Below are 25,451 nucleotides of genomic sequence, written 5' to 3'. Positions count from 1 at the left end.
ATCATTGAAGCAGCAATATAAGGTAATCGAGCTCGAACCTATAACTGAGCTCATTTCTAGAGGAGTACAATAGCATAAAAACAGGAGGCATTGTAAAATTCATATAGAACCTTGGCTGGACCACCTTTGTAATCCTGTTTTAGTCTCCATGCCACAAAAAAAAACATATTAAAGCACTGGTAGAAGTGCGTGAATGATTTATAAGGATCTTATTGAATTAAGGAAATATTAAGCACGTTGTTGCACTTCTCTCTAGTTCAGAGGAGACCTGATGAAGGTCTTTCAAATTAGGAAAGGACCCAATGGACTTGATATCTAGGAATAGATTTTGTATGTGAGCAAGACCACAAAAAGTAGGTATAAAATTAAAATCGCCACAAGAAAAAGTAAAAAATTTTAAAGGAATTCTTCATAGCGATCAACGGGGATTAGTGATGTGGAAGCCAGTGCCATGTGGAATGTTTGAAGCAGTTAGCGTTTAAACATTTAGATGGAGATTGATGTGTGGAAGAGATGAATGGAAAAGTTCTCGAATAGAAAGGGAAGAGGTAATTAAAATGCGTGGTTTGAATGGAGCATAAACACTAGTATGGAGCTAAATGGCTTTTATGAAGAATGTGTTATTAGATATAATCTAATCCTAATCTAAGTGTGGGGAGACACCATGCATAGAATAACTGTGTCACCAGAGGTGTAGAAGGAAAGTCATCGAATGAGCCTTGTCTTTTGCTCTTTGCTGCCTCCTGGGTCATTCAAGTGGAAGTTATGGCACATCTCGTATCCCTATCCCTTTCTCTCAGGCTGTTCAAAGGCAGAAGCTGGAGAAAAACATATGGATTATAGGCACTCAAACTGTTTTTGTCTTTTCTTACTACATCCCATAAGGGTAATTGTATGACAAGATAGATTAAACTATAGCAGTCGGAAATGACCATGGGTGCATTGGCTAAAATCTTTCATTGGTATAATCGTCTGTTAATACCCTTCCTATCTAACAAGCTACTCATTTAAACTTTTTGTTAAAGAGAACTTGAATGAATCCTTAGACTTCTGTTTACCTTCTTCAGAATCTGTCATTATTACTCTTACTAACTGGAACCATCAGCTTAATTGAAATTTCTCAACTCATGAAGTAACATCAATCTGTCACACTACTCTTTCTTGATGTGGATTGTTAGATCCCAGTTGCATCTTTAAATCTCCCTAAGCATTTTGATCGCTGGTATTGGGACCCAGAGGAAGAACGCAAGCGACAGGAAAGATGGCAAAAAGAGCAGGAACGCTTGCTCCAGGTACATTAACGTAACTTGCATTGACCCTCTGCTACAAAGTGCATGTTCTGATGTGGCTTGCCATGTAGGCTTGCATAGATGCAGTCCACCTTCAATTAAGGCTCTTTGCACTAATCCTTCATGCTTTCTTTCTCACAAGGATGGTTCTGATTAGCCAACCAGGAGACAATAATGAAAGGAAAGCAGAGCATCAGTGGCCTGCTAAGCATATTGGAGGCATGAAAATCTGAAGCAGAAAAGGCTTTCAAGATTGCTACAGCAGGGAGCAAATTACTGTAATTTAATATATTTCCAAAAATAGGATTGGTACAAATTTTGCTGAATTAAAATTGTAATCATTAACTTATTTGATCCAGTCAATCTTCTCCAGTGATCTCTTTAAGCTTAGATTTCCCAGGAATATTGCCAAATTACACTTGACTAGGTAGCTTGAATTGGAATGTCAGTTTTGACCAGTATTCAAACTTTTGATTCCCTTGATCAAGTGTCACATACACTGGATTCTATCAAGAAGTGAAAAGTAGCCAAGGAAACAAGATAAGGAGCCTATTGAACAACTTCAATATTTTAAAACTGTTCATTGATAGTTTTCACTGTCTGCTGGACTGGTCTGTCACCTAGATAGGTGCAAATGTTAGATATAAATGTGAGGAGTAACTCAGTACAGTGGGAAGAAGGAGCAAAATGTAAAACAAAGGTAATTTTCCTTTATTAACACATTTAATTTGATTTAGTTGTTCAGATTGTTTTAAAAACTTGTAATCCTGTAATGTTTGATTAGTATAAATCCATACTTGCACGTAAGTGCAAATCTTTAGTGTTAAATGTAATTTGCTGACTGCTGCAGTGATTAATTGTCCTTATAAATGCATGTAAAGGTAAACTATTCAAAAGAATAATTAATTTTCTAAAAGGTGGCTGGTAATACTGCTTCACTGGGAAAAATATGCAAGTGTTTGCCCAGCACGATATTGGGTGATGGAAATTGTGATTTTACACATGACTCCAGTTTTTGACTACTTCACAAAAAATATCTGTGTTCATCTATCATGTAATGTTCACTTTTGTTTAATATTTCATAAAATGTGCCCTGGACAGTATGATATTGGGCACAGTGCAATTTGTTAAATCATCTAATCCAGACAGTCAGATGATAAAGCATGCTTTTCATGATAGCTATGCAAATGGCTGTGTGCTGCCACTCTTATTAGCTCACTGCAGCAAGGAGTAATGATACTGGACATTGTCGACAATAAGAGAGAGACTTTGCTGAATTATTTTAATTGGTTGTGTAAATGAACTGACTTGCATAAATTTACATGAATTGACTAATTACTCAATGTTCAACTGACAAGCTGACATCCTTAAGAACAGCATGAACTATTGTGCTAAAACTTTACTGATCATTGCAGTAAGAAAACTGCTTGGAAGAGCAGAGAAAATGGAGTCAACTAGTTAAGAGCAGTTGATCTCTTGCCTTCCAAACTTTCACCTAGTTGCTTGAATCCAAACTTTATCATTGTGTACTACAAATATCCATTGGTCATTATATAAACCGAATTTAAATGAAATTGTCAAGTTATCTCATAACTGGCCTTTGAATTAGCCAGGCTAAACATAATAATAATAAAAAAAAACAATGAAAATCTTCAGTGGTTCAAGAAAGTGCCCATCATCACCTCCTCATGGTAATTTGAAATGAATATAATTTGCTGGTCTTAGCTGTGAATTCCCTGAGGGTTAGTCACTTAAAAATATCATTGTGCTCGATTTGTCACATGAACACATAAACCCCAAAATGTCTTGCAGCAGTCTGTATTTGGAATTACGTTTGAGAGGTGTTGGCTCCGAAGAGGTTAACAATTGACTCTGTTAGGACAGTAATGAGAATCTATTATCTCAATGTGAAAAATGACTTTTAAAAATGTTCAATTTGCAAGTTAGTCTTCTCTGCTTTAGGATCCCTGAAAGAAAGACTAAGAGATGAGGAAAAAAACATTTAAAATTTACAAGAATTATAAATGCCTAAAAGTGGAATTTGGACAAATAGAACAAGAGCCTCCAGCTAACGCTGCTGATCTTTCATCTTAAATCTGTCTTTTGCCAACAGTGCAGTGGTGATCCAGGCTCCAAAAGGAACCACAACAGCAATGAGGCATTTTGGTTCCCTGGATATACAATCTTAAATATTATTAAATCTAGCTGCTCTGGAAAGTTAGAACAATGTTGAAATGTAGGTATAGTACAAATCACAGCACAATATTAGCTGATGTGTGATGAATTGCTGCAGTTATCATTAACACCCTGGGAGAAGGACAAGTTGAGCAAAGTTTGTACTTGCTGTACAGAAATTCATCAATGTGTGAAGACAAATGTAGACTTGGCTGCAGTGCTTATTGACTTGGCCTTGCATATGAATTTTGACCAGCTCATGCACCAAGGACATGTTATTCGCCTTAGGAGGGCTGAAGCAACTTGGAAGGAAAAATTAATACCATTTTGCTGCCTGCAAAATCTGCTAATTCTCCATCTCTCTCTCTATGAATGTAGAATCTCCAATTTTATCGCAATGAGCTACTTCATCCATTGAATTTTTATGTATAAAGGATATTGGTATACTTCAAATATGTCTTTCTCTAACAGTGTAGAGGCCATCCAAGCTTCCAAGGGAATAAAACAGCAATCAGGCAGTCTAGTTCCCTGGATATACGGTTTCTAGTTCAGTTAAATCTAACTGCTCATTGAGGTTAGAACCTGCATTAGATATGGTACAGAGCACAGCATGACCTATGTTGATATCCAATGCACTTGGCTGTCTCTAAAGTTATATGAGTGAAACTGATTATCAAGTTAAAATATCATGTTGCTATGCTGAATAGAGGAGTCAAACAAATATGATTCAGCTGGTATAGAATCTATATATTGAATTTATGACATTGCCAGTGCAAATTTGATGCAGTATTTTCAGTATAAAATTGGCATTCTAAGTGGTAAATATGAGTTTCCCTACTAGTCATTACATAAAGAAAGTCCCTTATTGCAACTGTAGGGAAATCCCGACCAGACATCTCCATAGACATCAGTGTTCACCTAGAGCAAATTCAAATAAACTACACTGCATAATTCCTCTCTAACAATTCTTGGGCGTGGATTCCCTTTATGTATGCGGCAGGAAGATTACTAACAGCCATGTATTTAGGACTTCAACTTACCGAATCAATAATCCTGATTGTGGTCATGAAGCTCTACTAAGCCAATGGATATTAAGTATTGATTTTAAGATATGCATGTGGTTTGATGAGAATGGTATGCTCATTACCAGTTAATCTAAATTCCTGATATATGTGTAGCTATGAGTGAGAAGATAAATGCATTATGATTAAGTGTCATATAAGCACTTTTACATAGGGTTTTTAACATTTGTTGTGATATTTTTTGACTCTTCATTTACAAAGTTGTGTGAATGTTGATCTGAAATATGTTCTGGGCATTCAACATTTTAGGCTGGACTAGAACTTGTAAGTATATTTTATATATAATGTGTTTCAAGTTTGGTGGTAGCAATAATATCTTCTCATTTAAGCTAATGATACTTTAATAAATTTAGCATCGTGTCCAACTGGGCTTGCACTGAAGTGCTTAATGTAGTTACTGGAATAATAAGATTTACATTAATTTAATTTCAAGCAGTAAAGAGAATAGTAATTAATTTTTACCAAAAAAGACAAAAACATGAGCCTTTAAGAGGAGACAATGCTAACTAACCACTTCCTTGCTTGTCTGGCAACATGACACAAGTGTATCATTCATTGACAGGAGAGGTACAGAAGGGAGCATGAGAAACTACGTCAGGAATGGGAAAAAGCACAAAGGGAGGTTGAGGAAGAAGAACGTAGATATCATGAAGAGGTAAGAGAAAAATCAGATTACTGTGATACAATTGACAATTTAAAGGTCACTTTATTTTTTGCAAAAAATGTTTTTTTTTGTGTGATTCTGTTGCTTCTGTGATCAATGACCTGTACTTCCACAGTGGGTAGATGTTGTGACACAGAGCAAAGAGGCTCAAATGTTTTGTTGTTGGTAGAGGTTGAAGGCAATGATGAGTGGGTAGTATCACCAGGAAACTGTCCCACTGGTTTAGAGAGAAGGGGAAAAAATGTCAAGGTACCTGTTCTTCATTACTCTTCAGTGGCCTCTTTAGGAATGTGAGTTCAAGAGGATCCCACAGCATAAGCACTTTGAAGGTGGGCAAATAATCCTGACATTTAAAATAAGGACTGGCACCTGAGAAATGTCACTTTAAGAAGGTAGCAGAAAATAGCTAGTTCTTGTGAACAAATCCCCAGAATAAGTAATACCTTCAGATGAAAAGGAAAAATGGGCTTCCTTGGATAGTTTTCAGGATCCAGTGATAGATTCAAAAAGTAAAAATAGTGGTAATGTTTTGTCTGTAATGTATAGGACAATTTATTTGCCAATGTAATATAGATACAAACTGAGCCTAAGTGTACATGAATATTACAGAATGTTCTTCTACAATTAATTATTTTTAAAAGAAAACCTTTGTAGTTCTTGTCTGAACTGAAAACCATTTTGAATTGTTAGAAGAATGTTAAATTCTTCAGCTAGAAATATGTGCAACTGTGCTTCACTCATCTCCAATTATGTGCAGGAGCGTAAAATCATTCAAGAAACAGTGACTCCACTGACCCCACGATCACTGCCTATCCAACTTCCCTCTGAATGGCTCTCCATCTCAAAAACAGAGGAAATTAGGAATTCTGAGTCCACTGAAGTCACAGGTGAGGGGATCAAGCAGGTGGACTCGCAGAAGCAAAATGTAAGTCTGTTGGAATATTTAAATTCTGTATAGATCATTCTAAATATCCTTGCAATGTTTCTATCAGCAGAAAAAAAACTCACTATCCATTATGGTCACCTGAGTACATGGTTTTGGGGGTATGTGCAACTTGTCTATTAACATTATGTAATATTTCCTCTTAATCTTAGACAAGTAGTTAAAACTTTTAACTTGTTCTTTTAAAACTTTTAACTGCAGGGGCAGGGGGGACAATTTGTTTTACATCCTATAAGGTTCTTCCAGCACATAGCAGTTCCAAGATTGGCTTTAATCTGCCACATTACCAAATGAGATTGTACATCAGCAGCAAATTTTAAATGTATTCATCAACTTGCTGAAAAGTGCAAACTCTGGAAATTATCCCACTCTATTTATCATGTCAATGAGAGAAAATAGACCCTTAGGGAAAGCAATTGTGATGTGAGTGATGATGCATGTTGCCATCATATAGTGGATCCTATTCTGTGTTTGCTGTTTTATTTTAATGTTATAATGAAACCTAAGCTGGCCAGAAGGATCAGCTTAGTCATCAGCAACCCCACTAATGTATGTAAATATGATATCTGCCAGAGTTGTAGTAACTCACTGGTGGATGGCTGAGTCTTTTAGCAGTGTTTCTGTGCATACCTAGATTGTTCATCTCAAACCACTGAAATGATGGATTTGCAGAGGGTTTGAGTGCACGGTTTTATTCAGTGGGATTCTGATGAAGGCAGAAGGTAGTTCTGATAGGTTAACTGGACTGTTCTTTCATTGGTGCTGACTGAGCTGCTCATCATTTGCAGCATTTTCTGCTCAATGGTTCAGATTTCTGAAAATCTTTGGTTTTTGTTTTCAATCAAGGGTGAAAATTTAAATCTTCTAGTGGGGCCAAATGGTCATTTCTTTGGAAAACATCAACAAGCAACAGTGCTGTTTGATATGGTGTGACATTATGTCAAAACATAAGCCATCAACAAATAAATATCTCAATTTGTCTTCAATTAACAGATGGTAGAAATAGACAGTTGTCAGAAAGGTGATGAGGGAGGAATACCAGCCGAAGAACAACAAAGCCATAAGGAAGCAAACCAGAAATCAACACAGAAGCAAGCAGAAGAATGGAGCTCAAAGGATGAGAATGGACAAGAGGAAAATTGGGATGAAGCTGGGACAAACAGATTGGAGAAATGGCACTGGCAGGACACCAAACAACTGGAATCTGAAGAGCTAAAGTATGTATGAATGAAATAATAAGTTTCACAACCCCTGGTACCTGTGGATCTGAACAGTAATTATAGTACAGCTTATTTCTGTTAATGCTAATAGAGGCATATTAAGTTTTATAACATTTAATAATGTTTATGTCATTAATCATCAGTGCGCTGCACACTGGTAGGTTAAGTGTTTAATTTTTAGGCATTTCCTCCTTTGATATTTTAAGAGTCTTTGGGACACAATCCAAATAAAATGTTGAGGAAAACTGCTTAGAAATTGGTGAGCAATGGTAAATGTGCATCAATTAATCAGTTAATGAAAAGCAGTGTGTCTTCAGTAGTGTCTGCACAACTGAAAGGACCTTGCATATTCAAAGATTTTCCTTTGGCAAAGAGCCTGAAGAAAAATTGAGTAAATCAGAAGCTGGGTATGGGGTATCATTGGAGATTAAGGTTCAGGGTACAAAGGGTAGCCTGATGTATGGAGAAGAAAGGGATGTTCAGTGGCGTCAGGACCAGTTATGGATAAAAGGGAAGGGGTGGGAAGGGGGTGTGGTTGAGTCCAGGGGCTGAGATTGGTAGTCAGGGAGTAAGATTGGTAAGAGGTGGGATGGTGTCCACAGGGTAGGTAGTTTGGTGACGCTGAAGAACTTGTTGGGTTGGGACTGCAAAACAGTAGCAAGGTGTTTGTTGGGTCACCCCATCTGATGGCTTTGAGGGTGGGATGAGAGAAGGAGAGAAGCAACATCACATGTCTGGCACAATGATCAGAGGACACATTTCTGCTGCACTTTCTTTCTGCCAAATAGTTGAAAATTAACTGGGTCTTTTGGAGGTTTACAGTTTGCCAGTGCTGATTGATGTTCACAGACCCTCTTCTGGACAGAACTCAAATGTGCTCGTATTGATTTATAACCATCATTGCTATTGTTTGTGGGCCAAGTTCTCAAAATGACCCTTGTAAAATAACTAAGGATACCATATTCAAATATATTAATCTTCCGTTAACTAATTGACAATCATTAGTACATGTGCATCTAGTATATCAAACAATGTATACAGCTTATTGTAAAATAATTGCCTGACATCAGTATGGTTTCACTGTTCATTTTCAAATAAAAGAATGAATTCCATATTCTCAGCAGAAAATATTGCTCAAAGTGATTCTCCTCTGGACAAACAACCTGTGATTTAACCTGTGGTGGGATACAGTCCCTGAGACCACTGCCCCCTGGGTGCATAGGAATGCACAATCAGACTTTAAAGTGTTTTTTAATCTAACAGGTTAATGGCTTTAAAAACAACTGGTGTAGCAAAGAGATTTTATGTGAATATGTTAATCTTTGTTCAGCAGCAGGAAATTAAACCCTGATGGGGCTATACAAACATGTTGAGCTAATATGTTTGGATTGTTTTTTATGGTATAATTCTTTCTCTCTCTGTGTGTGTGTGTGTGTGTGTGTGTGTGTGTGTGTGTGTGTGTGTGTGTGTGTGTGTGTGTGTGTGTGTGTGTGTGTGTGTGTGTGTGTGTGTGTGTGTGCAGATGCAGATAAAAGTCCAACTAATTTTTACTGTTTAACTTTTCTGCTTTTGCCAGTTCATTTTTTCATCTGTGGTGCATGGTGAAAGAACATGTGGACAAACTAATTTGCACAAGGAACTATTCATGCAATGCAGCATTTTTCACACAATTGCATAGAAATGTCTGAAAGGATATAGTTAGATGGAATTACTGGTAGTCTGAATCTCAAAGCTTATTATTATTTGTTTATCAACAGTATATAAAATAAAAACTCTCATCTTGAGACATGATAAAAGTTAGTAATCTTGGTTCCCATTTTGAAATGCATTTTAAAAATGTATTTGTGCCAATGAAATTGATAATGCCTATGAGAAAGGAAAGTATATCTTGCATTTCACCAGCTTATTTTGCTTTGGAAGTTGTATGTTGCAAGAATGTTTGCAATCTTTAAAAACATATATACATTGGAACTGAAAAATTGAGCCAATTAAATATTTTAATTATTTCAAAGGTTTTAGTTAAGAAATTGGGAGGATAAGCTTGCTCTCAATCACATGCACTAACCACATGACAGAGTATCGTATTCTAATGCCAAAATTCGGTTCCGTTGAGTTTATGGCAAATCTGCTCAGTCTCTGTCATGTTCTTCTTAAGCCTGCCACTAGGAGGAATGAAAGAGCAAAGTGGATTTACTTCCCATCTCTTTAAGGCCAAGAATCACACTATTTACTTCCTCTTTCCAAACTGAGGTTGAGAATTTTGCTCTATAAAGACTATCAAGGATTAAACTTTCTCCTGGTTACATTCCATAATGCTGCATCTTGCTCAACAGCCTAAAGTTATGAATGAAAAGCATGTGTTGTTGTAAATATAAAATAATATTTGATGTTTTTGACTTTTTTACCAACAGATTGAGCTTCCAGTCTGCACCACATGTTTTCCAAACAGATAAAGAAAATGTTGGTGAAAGCCAGATTCAGGCACACAGCCAAACACTCCTCACAGATCATCAGCAAGTGTCAGCTCAAGGTATGACATCTAAATCTATGCTTTTCCATTTATTATTGAAATACCCCATATCTTAAAAGGCTTATCACAGACTTAAAAGGCTGTGATAATTTATCTTTCTCAGTCAACTGCATTCCTTCAGCTCTTTAACCCTCTCCATCTCCTGATCTCACCAGCTCTGAGATGCTTTTTAAAAAACCTACTTCACTGAACAAGATATAGTGAAGAGAATTTTTTAAGGTTGATGAGGACAGAATTTAACCCTGATCTTGTCAGGCCACTTAAGCATATGTTGACACTTAAGCATAAATTATGGAACCAGCTCATAAATTTGCACATTTTCACTATATGCCATGGTGAAACTTGAACTGCCAATCTTTTGAATTGATTGTCCAATACTCTAATGTATCCATGAGAGAGCCACATTTAAGTTTTTGACAATGCTGCAGTACTGCAAAAGAACACCCAGTCCTGAAAATGGTTGTTTAAATAAGACTGCTCTACTTATAAATACAATAAAATAATGTTTTTTGTTTCATTTAATTGAGATTAAATAATTTTGCTTCTTCAGGATCAGAATGTTAACATGCCGACTAATTCATGGATCTCTCTCTGATCATATACTAAAAGCTGCATTTTGTGTTCATTTCAGCTGCAGGTTCCCCAGGTTTTTCAGACAGATCTCAGAATGCACAAGAACTTCCTCTATTCCTTGACCTTCAGAGAAACCAACAACCCGATGTTCAAGATGAAATGAAGACTGGGTCTCTAGATAGAAGCTGGGCACATCAGTCCAATATGATGGACAGAAAAAAATGGTTAGTGATCCAATAAATGTACTGACTTCTTTTCCTGATTTGTATTTTATGTTTGAGTAGGTACATTTGTACTACTCTAAACTGGCAGTAAATATGACAAAGTGAATGTGGGAAACTTTAAAGTTGCATTATTTTTTGAACACAGATATGCCTTTTCAGGATTCCAGAAAAATCTACTGAAGCATATGGCATAGAATGTGTAGTAGTAACAGAGTTTATGCACATTGAAATGAAAAACTAATCACAGAATAGCTATCTGGTATGCCCAAAGAATCCATCCTTGGCTACCTCATCTTTCCTGTTCATTCTTGGTGTTATTATTCAGTGGCATTAGGTCATTAGTCACATATGTACTGATGACATCCTACTCTCTTTGAATCCAACAATCTTTGAATCCTTGGATAGCACTGGCCAGCTTGACACCAACTCTGGATGAGAAGAGAACTCTGCCACTTAAATCCTAATCTGAATGGTTAACAAGATGTGGGGCACATTCTCATTAAATTCTTTAATGCAGCTTGGGTACCCTTTATATTATAATAAATGGTGGTGTTTTTGTCTCAACTTGTTTGTGTTTGATGAACTTGTACATTACCTTGCGACTTCCCCAAGCATTGTCTCACCAGAATGAGTTGTCCATTTAACACTGAAATGATGAAGACAATTTGCTCTGAAGGTTTTGAATGTTTGGACAGCAAATGATTAAGGATGCTTAATCATTGAATGTATTCAAGGCAGGGATATATTTTGTACCATAAGGGAAATCAAGGGTTACAGGAATCAGGCAGGAGTGTGGAGATGAAACCAAAGATCAGATAAGACATGATTTCACTGACTGGCAGAGCAGACTCAAGGAGCCCACCCAACTCATATTTCTTATATTCTCAACCTTTACACAATGAAGGGTAGGAATACTGGCAGCAATGAGTGCTGGATGTATTCATCCAGCCTAGCCTGCCAGCTAGACTAGTTTCTACTGTGTGACCACAAATGTACATTGAGAGACACAGGTTTTGGTTCAACTTTGTTTTTAGATCAATCTATCAGTGGTCTTTGGATGACACTAACCAGTCTGATACCAACTGTGGATGAGAAGAAAGCTTGGCCACTTATATCCTAACATAAACTGTTGACAAGGAAAGGTATAGAGCAGGTTCTCTTTTAAAATCCTTAATGGATCTTGGGTACCATTTATATTGTAATGTTGTGTTGTTTGTGTGACATACTGCCATCAGATTAGAGGTGCAAGCAATCAAGTACAGTTTTAAAATATGACGTTTTCAACATCTTTTAATCTTTGTTTTGCTAGGTCTGGATCTCATGAAAATTTACAATCAAGCCAATCACTTCCTCAGCCACACTCATCTCCTCAGCTCCAGTCTCCCAGCAGGTAGGCATCATATAGTGGACAGGTGGCCACTGTCCGGTAGTGTGTCCCTGCAGCCCAATCATGCATCTCAGTATATATACATAGATATAAGAGTGCTATAACTGACTTAAACTTGATTCAGAATATTGAGGTGCACATGCTTACCCCATGAGTATTGTACTAGCAAAGGGTCAGCATAAAATGTTCCACTAATTGAATATGCCGTGATCTTTGTATTTTTGCCTTTGTTGTAGGTCAGTCAGCGGGAAGAAGTTGTGCTCTACTTGTGGGCTCCCTCTCGGAAAAGGTGCAGCCATGATCATTGAAACACTCAGTCTTTATTTTCATATTCAGTGCTTCACGGTAAGCCACCTGCTTAGCCTAGTTTGAGATACTTTCTTAAGGGTCATTTGACTTGTGTCTGTGCTGATGGTGATTGACTGTATTCATTGGGTGGGGGGGGGAGTCAGGGCAATGTATTTGCCTATGTAAATATTATTTGTAAAAATAATAATGTCAAATAAAGATAATGGAATCCAACAAACGTGTTGGTTCCACATATTCTCCTTCCACATTTTCAGAAGAGGTAAAGTAATAGAGATTTTAACTGCTACAAGTTGTTACAAGTTGGAATAAATGCTATTCAGTTAATTTTTGTAAGTGTTAGAGTAAGTATCTGACTCCGTATAGAAAGATATGGAAGGTTTAGTGAGGGTGCAGAGGAGATATACCAGGATGTTGCCTGGATTGGAGAGCATGTCTTATGAGGATAGGTTGAGTGAGCTAGGGCTTTTCTCTTTGGAGAGAAGGAGGATAAGAGGTGACTTGATCGAGGTGTACAAGATGATGAGGCATAGATTGAGTGGACAGTCAGAGACTTTTTCCCAGTGTGACAATGGGTAACACGAGGACATAATTTTAAGGTGATTGGAGGAAGGTATAAGGGGGATGTCAAGGGTAAGTTTTTTACACAGAGAGTGGTGGGTGTGTGGAACGTACTGCCGGCAGAGGTTGTGAGGGCAGATACATCAGGGACATTTAAGAGACTCTTAGATAGCCACATGAATGATAGAAAAATAGGGGGCTATGTGGAAGGGAAGGGTTAGATAGATCTTAGAGCAGGATAAAATGTCGGCACAACATTGTGGGCCGAAGGGCCTGTACTGTGCTGTAGTGTTCTATGTTCTATTTAAAACAGATTAATAAATCTCTTTAGATGTTGTAAGTATATCATAGTGTTGAAGCAATTTCAGCCAAGAGCAGGGTTCAGCAGTAGAAGGTGTCCAAGGTACACCTTTCCATCAGTAAATTCTCAAAAGCAGCATCTCTATGTCTGCTTCACTATTCAAAGGCATTGAATGGTGCAGAGTTGCTGGGTTAGCACTGTAGGTATGAATTAAACTCTCTACAGAGAATTGAGCCTTGTCAATACCCTCTCAATCACATGGTAAGTATTAATTACTGCCAGTCCATCTCTGGCATTGAAAATTTCTTATTGGCAGTGTGGAATAACATCGGGCTGAGCCATGGTAAACCCAGTGCACTGCTTCTCATCTGCTTGCACTTACCTGGACTGGATGTGGAGGACCAATTGAGCCAGGAGGGGTACAGTGTACTAATAAGGATGTTCGCTGGGCACCCTAACGGCCTTTGATAAGAGGCAGATGTACCTCCTGTCAAAGCCAGGACTGTAATGTAAAACTTATTAAATGTCTCTGATTTACAATGTATGTATTGGATTTTTCAAAAGCATTATAAATGTTTTAAAGATGATGAAATCAGAAATGTTAAGCAGGATTGACTGGGAAAGGATAGGAGAGGCAGATTCCCACCCTTCTGCAGGGGAATCCCAACAGGCTGGGGCTCTGCACTTTCACTCTGCATAGAATCCAGCAGAGGAGTGGGGAACAAATGCACTGGCATCTCGGACTTTCAGCAGGTCTGCATATCTGCAGATATTATTGCTCGGGAACAGCCAAGCACCAGAAATACCCTTAAGATTGGCCAAACCTCAGATGAATGAATCATAATCAGCGTGGATTTATTAGAGGAAAGTAACTTCTGACAAATCTTTTGGATTTTAACCAGCAGAATTGATAAGGGCAAACTAGTTGATGTGGTGTATTTGGACTTCCAGAATGCCTTCAATAAGGTGTCACACAAGTGATTATTAATAAAAATTAGAGTATATTGGGGTAATATACTGGCACAGATTAGAATTGTTTCTTTTTGTTCATTAACTAAGAATTGGAATAAGTTGTTCATTTTTGTTTTGGGAAGTTGTGACCAATGGGATGCCTTGAATTTGTGTGGATGAGGAGGCCAGGCTCAGTATATCCAAGTTTACTGATGATACAAAGCTGGATGCCTGTTTGAGCTCTGAGGATGATTGAGAAAAATCTCAGGAATACACCAACAGGCTAAGTCAAAGGCAGCTGAGATGTGGAAAAATGGGAGGTCACCTACTTTGGTAGAAAGAGATGTTTATTAAATGGGGAGATTGAAAGGTGTCGGTCTCTAGAGGGATCTAGGTGTCCTTGTACATGAATCACTGAAAGTTAACATACAGGTTCAGCAAGCAATTAAGAAGGTAAACAGTATGTTACTTTATTGTAAGAAGATTTGAGCACGAGACATATCTTGCTCCAATTATATAGAACCCTGATGAGATAATGTCTGTAATATTTTTTCAGTCCTGGCCTCCTTGCCTGAGGAAAGATGTGCTTGTAATAAAGGGGGCGCAGTAAGTGTTCAGCAGATTGATTCCTGGGATGAAAGCTTTGCTCTTTGAGGAAAAATTAAATAGCCTGGGTCTGTATTCTCTTGGGGTTAAAATAATAAGAGGTGATTTCATTGAAATGCACGAAATGTGTAAAGAGCCTGATAGGATAGATGGGCAGTAGATGTGTCTACTGGCTGGGATGTTTAACACCAGCAGTTGCTAATTTCTTCAGCCAGATGGGTGTGGAGGCTTAGTCGCTGAGTCAAAAAATAGAACAGGCACAAGTGTCTGAATCGCCTACCACTGCTTTTATTTCCTGTGTCCTTATTTATACCTAATCATAGAGTGATACAGCACGGAAACAGGCCCTTCAGCCCAATGAGACCACACCAACCTTCAAGCCCCCATTTATACGAGTCCTATATTAATCCCACTTTATTCTTCTCACATTCACATCAACCCCTTTAGACTCTACCATTCTCCTACACACTAGGGGTAATTTACAGTGGCCAATTAACCTACCAACCCATACATATTTGGGATGAGGGAGAAAACCAGGGCACCCAGAGGAAACCCATGAACTCACAGGGGGAATGTGCAAACTCCACACAGACAGACCTGGAGGTTAGAATTGAACCTAGCAGTGGCTGGAGTAACTTTGCCATTGTGCCATCTTTCTCAGTTTCAGGCTGCTTCTCAGTTTGTATCTGTGTGTATTTTTTTCCCTTTGTTCTTCAACCTGATTACTTGAGAACCTATGCAATTGGTTTTGCTATTCACTCTTTATCCTGATACCTGGGTTTCTTCAGTGGGGTGTTAATAACCCACACTTTCAACAGTTTGTCATGCAAGAGTTGTAAAATCCTAAATATGCAAAAGCATATTTTTCTACATGCTTTCTACCACATCTCTTTCTACCAAAGTGGATGACCTCCCATTTTTCCACATCTCAGCTGCCTTTGACTTAGCCTGTCAAATGACAGATGCCATCGGATGCCCTATTTCAGCAAGATGTGGCTCATTATATTGTGCCAGGCACCACTTAATTCCATAACTTGAAGAGTCATATTTTTTTGTTGTTCTATTTATACTCGATATTGGTTTCAGGTGTACTTGTGACATTTTAAAATTTCATTACCCACAGCTTCGGTACCAAGATAGATCACCAAACCATTTTCCATTGTAAAGTTCGAAAGAAAATGCATCAATTAAGTAAATAATGAAAGCAATAAAGATTCATTGCAAGTCTTCTTGTAGCTTGGTTTAGGACCATGCATGGAAGGAATAAGCCCAGGCTAATAGAATATGAGTAAATTTGCAAAATCTTATCACATACTTTTTTTGAAATTAAATGATTAATCAACTTTTTTGTAATGCAGTGTGGTATCTGTCAAGGACAACTTGGAGATGCGGCTACAGGGACGGATGTCCGGATCCGCAATGGTCTTCTCAATTGTAATGACTGCTACATCAGGTCCAGAAGTGAGTTACATTTGAGCACCGTGTGTCTCTTGTAAAGTGTTTCCTTGTTTGACAACATTCACAATTAGTGGCCCAGATTTTGCAATTGGAATATCAGCAAAACTGTCAGCCTGCCTGCATTGTTTTTCCAGTTGCAGCAGCCAGAGCAACAGAGGGGAGGAGCTAGCAGCTCATTAAAAGTTGCTTTTAATTGGCTAAGTGTGAAGCATTGGACCAGTGTAAGAGTGGGTAGCTGAGGCTTTGGCTGTAGAGGCTTTGGCGAGGAGGCACAGGTGAATAGCATCAGGGAATAAGCCAGGGGGTGACAGACCTGATAGTGGGTGAACATTTTGGGAATAGTGACCACAACTCATTCTGTTTTAAGATAGTTATGGGTAAGGATAAAATCGGATCTTGCGGGAAGTTACTAAATTGGGGGAGGGCAAATTACGACAGGATAAGACAGAAGTTACGGGGCATTGATTGGGAGCTGCTGCTGTCAGACAAGTCCACGTCTCATATGTGGGAGTTGTTTAAAGACCAGCTGATCAGAGTTCAGGATCGGCATGTTCCGGTAAGGAATAAGGATGGTAAGGTAAGGGAATCTTGGATGACCCGAGAGGTCCTAAATTTAGTCAGGAAGAAAAAGGAAGCGTACATAAGGTTTAGGAAGCTAAAGTCAGACTGGACCCTTGTAGAATATAACGATAGCAGGAAAGTACTCAAGCAGGCAATTAGAAAGACCAAAAGGGGCCGTGAAATGTCCTTAGTGAGCAAGATCAAGGAGAATCCCAAACCATTTTATACTTAAAGAAAAACAGGATAGCTGAGGAGAGGATAGGTCCACTCAAGGATAAAAGAAGGAATTTGTGCTCGGAATCAGAGCAAGTGGCTGAGGTACTAAATGAGTACTTTGTGTCGGTATTTACCAAGGAGAAGGAATTGGAGGATAGTGACAACAGAGTGGGGCACACCAATGTGCTGGGACATTTTGAGGTTGAGGAGGAGGTAGAGCTGGGTCTTCTGAAAAGCATTAAGGTGAATAAGTCCCCAGGGCCTGATGGCATATATCCCAGAATATTGAAAGAAGCAAGTGAGGAGATTGCTGGGGCTTTGACAAAGATCTTTGTGTCCTCACTAGCAACAGGCAAGGTCCCAGAGGACTGGAGAGTAGCAAATGTTGTGCCTTTGTTCAAGAAAGGAAATAGGGATAAGCCAGGTAATTATAGGCCAGTGAGCCTCGCGTCAGTGGTAGGGAAGCATTTGGAGAGGATACTGAGGGATAGGATTTATGCACATCTGGAAAGGCATGGCCGCTTAGGGACAGTCAGCATGGTTTTATGTGGGGCAGGTCATGCATTACAAACTTGATTGAGTTTTTGAGGAGGTGGCAAAGGTGCTTGATGAGGGTAAGGCAGTGGACGTTATCTACATGGATTTCAGAAAGGCATTTGATAAGGTCCCTCATGGTAGGTTGATTCAGAAGATAAAGATGCATGGGATCCAGGGAGAATTGCAAGTTTGGATCTGGAACTGGTTTGCCTGTAGAAGACAGAGAGTAGGGTGGAAGGCTGTTATTCTGGCTGGAAGTCATGACCAAGTGATTGGTGCTCAGCAAGGATCAGTGCTGGGACCTCCGATGTTTGTGATCTATATCAATGATTTGGATGAAAATGTAGATGGGTGGATTAGCAAGTTGTGGATAAAACCCAAGATTGGTGGAGTTGTGGACAGTGTAAAGGACTATCAAACAATACAGCGGTTTATAGATCAGTTATAGATATGGGCAGAGAAGTGGCAGATGGAGTTTAATCCGGGCAAGAGTGAGGTGTTGCACTTTGGAAGTCAAATGAAAGGAGGAAGTATACAGTTATTGGTAGGCCCTTAATTGCACTGAGGTACAGAGGGATCTTGGGATCCAGGTTCATAGTTATGCAGCTACGCAAGTGGATAAGGTAGTAAAGAAGGCGTATGGCATGCTTGTTTTCATTGGTAGGGGTGTTGAGTATAAGAGTAAGGAAGTCATGCTGCAGCTACATAAAACTTTAGTCAAACTTCACTTGGAGTATTGAGTGCAGTTCTGGTCACCCCATTGTAGGAAGGGTGTAGAGACTGCTGAGAGGGTGCAAGAAGATTTTTTACCAGGATGCTGCCTAGATGAAAGGGTATGAGCTATAAGGAAATGTTGGACAAACCTGGGTTGTTCTCCCTGGAGCATTGGAGGCTGAGGGGAGACCTGATAGAGGTTTTTAAAATTATGAGAGGCTTGATAGGGTCAACAGTCAGAATCTTTTCCCCAGGGTAGAAATGACAAACACCAGAGGACAGGCTTTTAAGGTTAGAGGGGAGAAGTTTAAAGGCAACGTGATGGGCAAGTTTTTTTACACAGAGAATGGTAGGTGCCTGGAATGGGTTACCAGGGTTTGTAATGGAAGCAGGCAGTTTGGTGGAGTTTAGCAGGCTTTTAGATAGACATATTAATTATGAAGGGATATGGATGATACACAGGAGGAGGGCATTTAGTATAAATTGGCATTAAAATCAGCACAACATCATGGGCTGAATGGCCTATCCAGTGCTGTACTGTTCTATGTTCTATGTTGTTAATGTGTAAAACTTCCACCATGTTTAGGAGTCCACCAATGGAGAAAATTACTGTCCATTACACCCCATTCCTCTGAAGGGTACATGTGACTTTTTTCAGGGAGTTGGTGATTTGGTATGAACCATACTAGATACTATTATCATTTAGAAAACCATGTCTATTTTGATAATAAATCACTATTACAGATTAAGCTCTTCTGTAGTTCTGAAAAATTAATTCTGCATTTGTGGAGTATCAGTCCATCAGAAAAGCTCTTAAAACTTGATGATTTGAAATAAAAACTTTTTGTTCAATTTCTTCTGTAAGCATAGGAGAATGAGGGGTGTTCTCATGGAAGTGTATAAAATTATGAGGAGCATAGATAGGGTGAATGTACACAGTCTTGTTCCCAGTGTTGGGGAATCACGAACCAGAGGGCATAGTTGTAAGATGAGAGGGGAGAGATTTAATAGGAACCTGAGGGGCAGCCTTTTCACCCAGAGGGTGGTTAATGTATGGAACAAGCTGCCAGAGGAAGTGGTTGAGGCAGGTACATTAACAACATTTAAAGGTTACTTGGACAGGTACATGGATAGGAAAGGTTTGGAGGGATATGAGCCAAATACAAACAAATGGGACTAGCTTAGGTGGGAATCTTGGTTGGCATGGATCAGATGGGCCAAGGGGCCTGTTTCCATGCTGTATGACTCTGACTCTAGTTTTTAAATGTAGAATTAGAGAATGGAAAGAGGCCATGCTAGGCAAGGGTAATCCCACTTCCCAGCACTCAATTCAAAGTCTTGTAAGTTACCAGACTTCCTACTCATCCAGGTACTTGTTAAGTTTAATGAGGGTTTCTTTCTTCACAGCTCTTTCAAGCAGTGAGTTTCAGAGCCCTCCCCAATCTGATCCCCTACAACATATTCTATAGCTAATGATTTTTGTTAACATCAAGCTCTCTTCTAACCTTTCTATCATTTACTTAAGACCAGGTATTGATGTCTTTGATAGTGCCTAGGTTTTATACACAATTAAATATCCTTTTTAGCCATATTTATTCAAAGATATGGGGGAAGGGCAAAGTGTAAGATGGGATAGTGAAAGAATGGGAGGAGAGTGGGAGAGGGGCTAGGGAAAAGAAGGGAGGAAGTGGAGAGCAGAATGGAAAGGAAGAATGATTTGGGTAAAAGGAAATCATGGGGAGAGTGGAAGAGCCCAGGGAGATTGAATGTAGAGGGTAAGAATCAGTATCACTTCTTAAATGAAATCTCAGCCCCTGGCAACATGCTTGTAAATCTGCTCTCTATCCTCTCCAGTGATAGTGTGGTGATCAGAACAGTGCAAAGTACTCTAGCTGTGGCCCTTGCTATTATTTTATTAACAGTTTAGCACAACCTCCCTAATTTTGTATTCTGTCCTTCATCCACTAAAATATCCCGTATCCCGTTAACCAACCTGTCTACCCGTGCAGCAGCCTTCCGGGATCTGTGGATGCACCCTTTGATCCCACTGTTTCTCTACGCTTCTCAGCATTTTTGCAGTTATGATTTTGCAGTGTGGTATCTGTCAAGGACAACTTGAAGAAACAGCTATAGGGACAGATATAATACAGCCTACCCAGATTAAACTGCTTGTCTTCAATGATTTGAAATGTACAACACTATTAGTTCAATCAGTACCCATTCTGCTACAGAAAGCAATTTTGGATGAACACCACTTTTCATTGGATCCTTTGGCTTCTATTATCTGATCCGCCTGCCTTGTTGGATGCTTTGGTAAAGCCCAGGCAGACTGTTTCAAGTGCCCTCCCCTCATGACATTTTAGCTTCCAACTTAATTCTGTGTCCTTTCGATTTTTTTATTTTGCTTTCTCTACTGTAAATTAGAAATGAAATATAATTTGTTGTGTTTTACTTTGTGATCTGTGAGTCTTAAGTTAATTAGGTTGATTGGTCTGTTTAATGATTTCACTTGCCCTGGATGCCAGAAATCCCTTGGTATTTGGTGGCAGATTGGAATAGGGGAAATCGGCATTCTAAATCCCAAACAGCCTATTATGGGAAGCTTTTGCAAAGTCAGTGATAAGTATCCCAAACCCAAGCTGATATATAAAAATGCTAAAGGATATAAAGTTAAAAACTACCGGTAATTAATAATATTAAGGATCATACAGTAATCATAGTTTTCTCAGAGTAAAACTCGATCATGTCATATGGCTTACAGTACTTGCATTATAATCACTGAGCCTAGTCTTGCTGATAAAATATTTCACATCAGTGTAATACAGTGGTAATTTCACCTTTCAGTTACCTTAATGAATTCTTAATAGTACTTGCATATTTTATTTACAAATAATAAAGAGCAAAATGCACCATAATAGGTTGTAGTAACAGTTTTAATATATACCTGCCAGGGTAGTCCAACTGCTTTAAATCCCAATTCCATTTTGGCAGTCCTGGCAATGTTAGGATGAGATGAGCTCAATTATGCTTCTTGAACATTTATCACAGATGTTTCAGTAACAAAATTGGAGGTTTTTAACACTTAATGATGCAGCAATATTTTTTATATCTATAAACTGAAATATCACCATATGTGTACACTGCCCATTCAGATTCTCTGTTTTGTTTAGCTGCTGGACAACCCACAACTTTATGACCATGCCACATGTCAATCAGCAACTGAAAGCCCAACAGAACACAGATGGCCCTGAAGCTCATTACGATGTTCACTGTTTGCAGACAATTGCAGATAGAAACCGTCATTCACTGGCTTCCACACTCAGAAAACCCTCTGTTCCCAAAACAACTTTTACCTGCATTGTTATTTTGACAACCTACACTTTAAATCATTTTCATATTTAGTGAAACCGCTGTTCTTTTGTTCATATAGTCACAATATTAGCATAACTTGATATATATTTGCTGTTGAAGAAAGCTTTTAACTGGATTCAACATGTTTTTAATTAATATTGTGTGATATGTAATTTATTTTATTGCCTCCTTCAGTTATGAAAATGTTAATCATAAAGGTGCAATTATTAGTGGAGTAAGTAATAAAACTCTATTTGTCCTGTGTAGTAGTTAATAACTTTGTCTTCCTTTCCTTGGAACTAATTTGAGCCATCTGTGTCACATTTAAGGAATGTAGAGATCATTCCAAATGGATAGATTTACAATTATTTTGATATTTTAGAATGCTATGTCCTTTGGGTGCATTTCTTCATAATGTAAGAATATCATGAAGGTCTAGCATACAGAAAAAAAAAATGATAAAGAGGAAATAACCAAGCTTTTCTTTCATCTAAGCTAATAGTAACTTGCAACTACACAATGTATTGTACCTGACATGACATTGTTAAACAAAAACAGAATTAAAAGCTGAAATGCTTGTCTTTTAGGAAAATGTGTGTGCCAGACAAAGATGTGTTGCACTCAAGTTTGCTGTTTTGGAAAAAATACAACTTGTATTTGAAACCTGCTTTCAAATGTGTACTGTTGGTGGTTTGGTATTGTCCATCAGATCCTTTAGATTGTCAGTACTGGCTTTCTTTCACCTATGATTCAGCTGATTAATCTATTCCACTGTAAAGAAGCATTTAGATCAATACTTTCTTTCAAGCTTGTGATTATTTAGTAGACAACTGCCAGACTGCAATTCAAATGCAGGTCAACAAGAAGGAATTTACCACCCCCATGCCTTGATCAGGTGGGTGTTCCAATATAATATGGAACCAGTCCATATTATAACATTTCCCTGTTAACCAGGTTTTTCCATTGTTTATGTGATTTATCCCTGATATAAAGAGGCGCCAAGTATTAAAATTCTAATAGTGTTCTGATAAATACAATCAGTATATCTGTGCATGCTCATATACTGTGGATTATAGTCTGAGTTATGAATACAGTCTGCACAGCCATTTTAAACTCCAGTAAATTGGGACATCAGTTTGGAAACTGGGCTAAATTCAATGAATAACTTAGAGGTTTCACACTTGTATGTCCATTGAAAATGGAGTAATTCCTCTTCACTAGAAATAGTAAAAGGTGTTAGCATCCTGTCAGGCTAACGAAAAGGTAAATACAATTATTTTGGTTATTATTGCACCTTTATTATGAAGCATTCTACCTAACATAAAGCATTGAAACTATGAAATATTTTTAGAAATCAATCTTTCTAAGCAGGGATTGAATTCAAATGGTTTAAATTATTTATAAATCTATCACAAGCCACTATTGGAATAATCTGCAAAACTGTTGAAGATTTTATAAAAATACTGGAAAACTGAAGACCCATTAGTGGAGAATTTGCTACAGAATTACATTATTTTGTTTTTTTTAACCTGAAAATATTATTGTATTTCCCACAGACTTTTAAATGTCACATGGGTTGATTTGTAGATCAAGCAAGCCAACCATTCAAGCAATTACAACTAATTTGAGGCATGTCATAATCCCTTGCTTAGCAAACCAATTATATCTGAGGCAATGCTTGCAAAGTGATTCAATGGAGAACTGAAAGCACCCTAATTAGCCAATGACTTGTATCTGCCTTAAACAACAGCAATACAATGCCTACTCCATATTTAGAGCTCTTGACTTCCTTGCAGGAGGATACATAGTAAGGTGTAGTCCATTATCATGTAGCAGCTTTGTTAAAGAGAAATAAATTAACAAATCTCTTTGGTTCAGCAATAATTATCTTAATTGCAAGGTTGATGTTTATTTATTAAAATAGTTTTAAAATCATGTTTTGCATGTTGGTGATAAGGCATTATATGATAATTGTGTGCTTATTTTTATTTGTATCCATTGTTAAATAGTCTGTTGGAATGCAAGATTTGTTACATTCACATTAAAACTGTGCCTTAGTAATGCAGGCTATTGCATATGGATAGTAAGAAGTGTAGTGAATATGAAGTGATGGTATCTGGCTCAATAAACATCTCTGTCAGCTCTTGATGAGCTAGATGCAAGTGATACTGGGAAGAGGGTGAGTCAGACATGATGCTGAGGCCTAACTGGTTCATCTCGTGTGACTGGCTAATAGTACCCAAAGATTCCTACCCTCCGCATGATTTCAGCAAAGGCTGCTGTTTCTTTTGGAGTCAGTCCATCTATTGTGTAAAATACATCTTTTACCATTCAGAAGATTTTTAAAGACAACTTTTTACATATTCTTATACACTTCCACTCCTCAGAAATTACCTGCAGAGGAAACATTGAACATGTATTGTAGCACATTCTATACCTTTTCCAATAGCCCCTTTTACAATTATGTCTTTTTTAATATCAAGTACTTTGATTTTGAACTAAATACAAAGTTACTAAGTTTTTAAGTGGTAGTACTGCAACTTCTTGACATGTACAGTAAACTGTTTAAGATTTATGTAATCTACAATTAAACAATAATCCAAACCATTTAATGCTAGTAGTAAAGACAAAAATATTGACTGGAAAATATTGTCAACAGTATTTGAAGAGTGATGAATTTATATCATAGTCCCATGTTCACTATTTTAAAGGTATTATTAGCTCATTCAAAATAAGTTGTGAAATGTCATAAAGCACATTGGGGTAGAAATTCATCCTCTGTTTTATATGCTAACCATGTGATGTAGTGACCGATGCAAATTGAACTCCACTTCTGAAATCGTTTTATTGACTAGAGTGAAATCAAATTTCGGAGTTTAATGCACACACATTACCATGTTACACATTTAACACGTATAACAGAGGACACATTTCCATCTCACAGTGCCATCCACAACAAATACTGATAGCAATTCCCTGCCTAAAATGTCAGATAGATGTTCAGAGAAGTGCAGTTCTATTAATTGTAACAGAGATGAATACCCTGGTTAACTATTGTGCAATGTGTGAGAAGTCCATATTTGGAATATTAATCAGTTAAGATTTGTCTGGGTAACCACTGTTGTGATTGCTCTTATTCCACTGTCACTTGATTATTCATGATTACATAATTTGATGTGGTTTCCTTAAAGTAGCATGCCATGAAGCTCTGCCAACATCTATTAACATCTGTACTGAGATCACTTATTTCTGATGGTGTGTGGTTAAACTGCATTTTCCCCAGAATGTGCTGGACCAAATATGGGCATGGACTTATGTACATTTAAGTGACAAATTGTAACTGGGGCCGTTGTTCAAACATAAACAATTAAAAGTATCTGGCATATGCTACAGTTGAACTATTGTGCTATATGTATAGTGTTTTGCCTCTTGAAGGAAAAATTACAATGTGTTCAATTAATGCAACAGCTTTTATAGTAAATGTATGTTGTTTATAAATAAAACAATTAAAAGTACTGTAATGTAATGCTTTTATTTCTCAAAAGTCAAGGTTTAGAACTCTTTTATGTCCATCTATAGTGATGTGCAGTCACTTCTGCTTATTTATCTATTTTAGATTTCGTATCCACATTTAAGATGGAAACTTTGAGATAAATTGGATAGTGCTGGAAAACAGGTGCTGGGAACTCAATACATGATTAACCCTCGCTTGCTCAACTAAGTGCAGGCAAAGGAACAAATTCATCCTGTTTAAATACTTTGATTTCAGCCATTACTATTAATTGCCTTTGTGCACCACCTG

General features: G+C 37.9%; 1 protein-coding gene across 7 annotated transcripts in view; it reads left to right on the top strand.

Moving 5' to 3' along the window:
- Positions 1–25,116, top strand: part of LOC127566568 (LIM and calponin homology domains-containing protein 1-like) — a 277,152-nt gene extending 252,036 nt beyond the window's left edge. For 5 of the 7 annotated variants that reach the window (XM_052008998.1, XM_052009008.1, XM_052008988.1 and 2 more), the window contains 10 exons: positions 1,179–1,292; positions 5,109–5,201; positions 5,968–6,135; positions 7,147–7,370; positions 9,785–9,903; positions 10,535–10,700; positions 12,010–12,090; positions 12,324–12,432; positions 16,171–16,273; positions 21,469–25,116. In XM_052008998.1, coding sequence (XP_051864958.1) covers positions 1,179–1,292; positions 5,109–5,201; positions 5,968–6,135; positions 7,147–7,370; positions 9,785–9,903; positions 10,535–10,700; positions 12,010–12,090; positions 12,324–12,432; positions 16,171–16,273; positions 21,469–21,494 — 1,203 coding nt within the window. In that variant the 3' untranslated portion in view covers positions 21,495–25,116. The remainder of the gene's footprint in view (positions 1–1,178; positions 1,293–5,108; positions 5,202–5,967; positions 6,136–7,146; positions 7,371–9,784; positions 9,904–10,534; positions 10,701–12,009; positions 12,091–12,323; positions 12,433–16,170; positions 16,274–21,468) is intronic. The other 2 variants (XM_052009028.1, XM_052009017.1) reach the window with 1 other exon arrangement.
- Positions 25,117–25,451: the final 335 nt, after the last annotated feature.

This window comes from Pristis pectinata, chromosome 2 (assembly GCF_009764475.1).
Source record: "Pristis pectinata isolate sPriPec2 chromosome 2, sPriPec2.1.pri, whole genome shotgun sequence".
NCBI lineage: Eukaryota > Metazoa > Chordata > Chondrichthyes > Rhinopristiformes > Pristidae > Pristis > Pristis pectinata.
The sequence above is the reverse complement of the archived record's forward strand: the minus strand, read 5'-3'. Positions and strand labels throughout refer to the sequence as shown.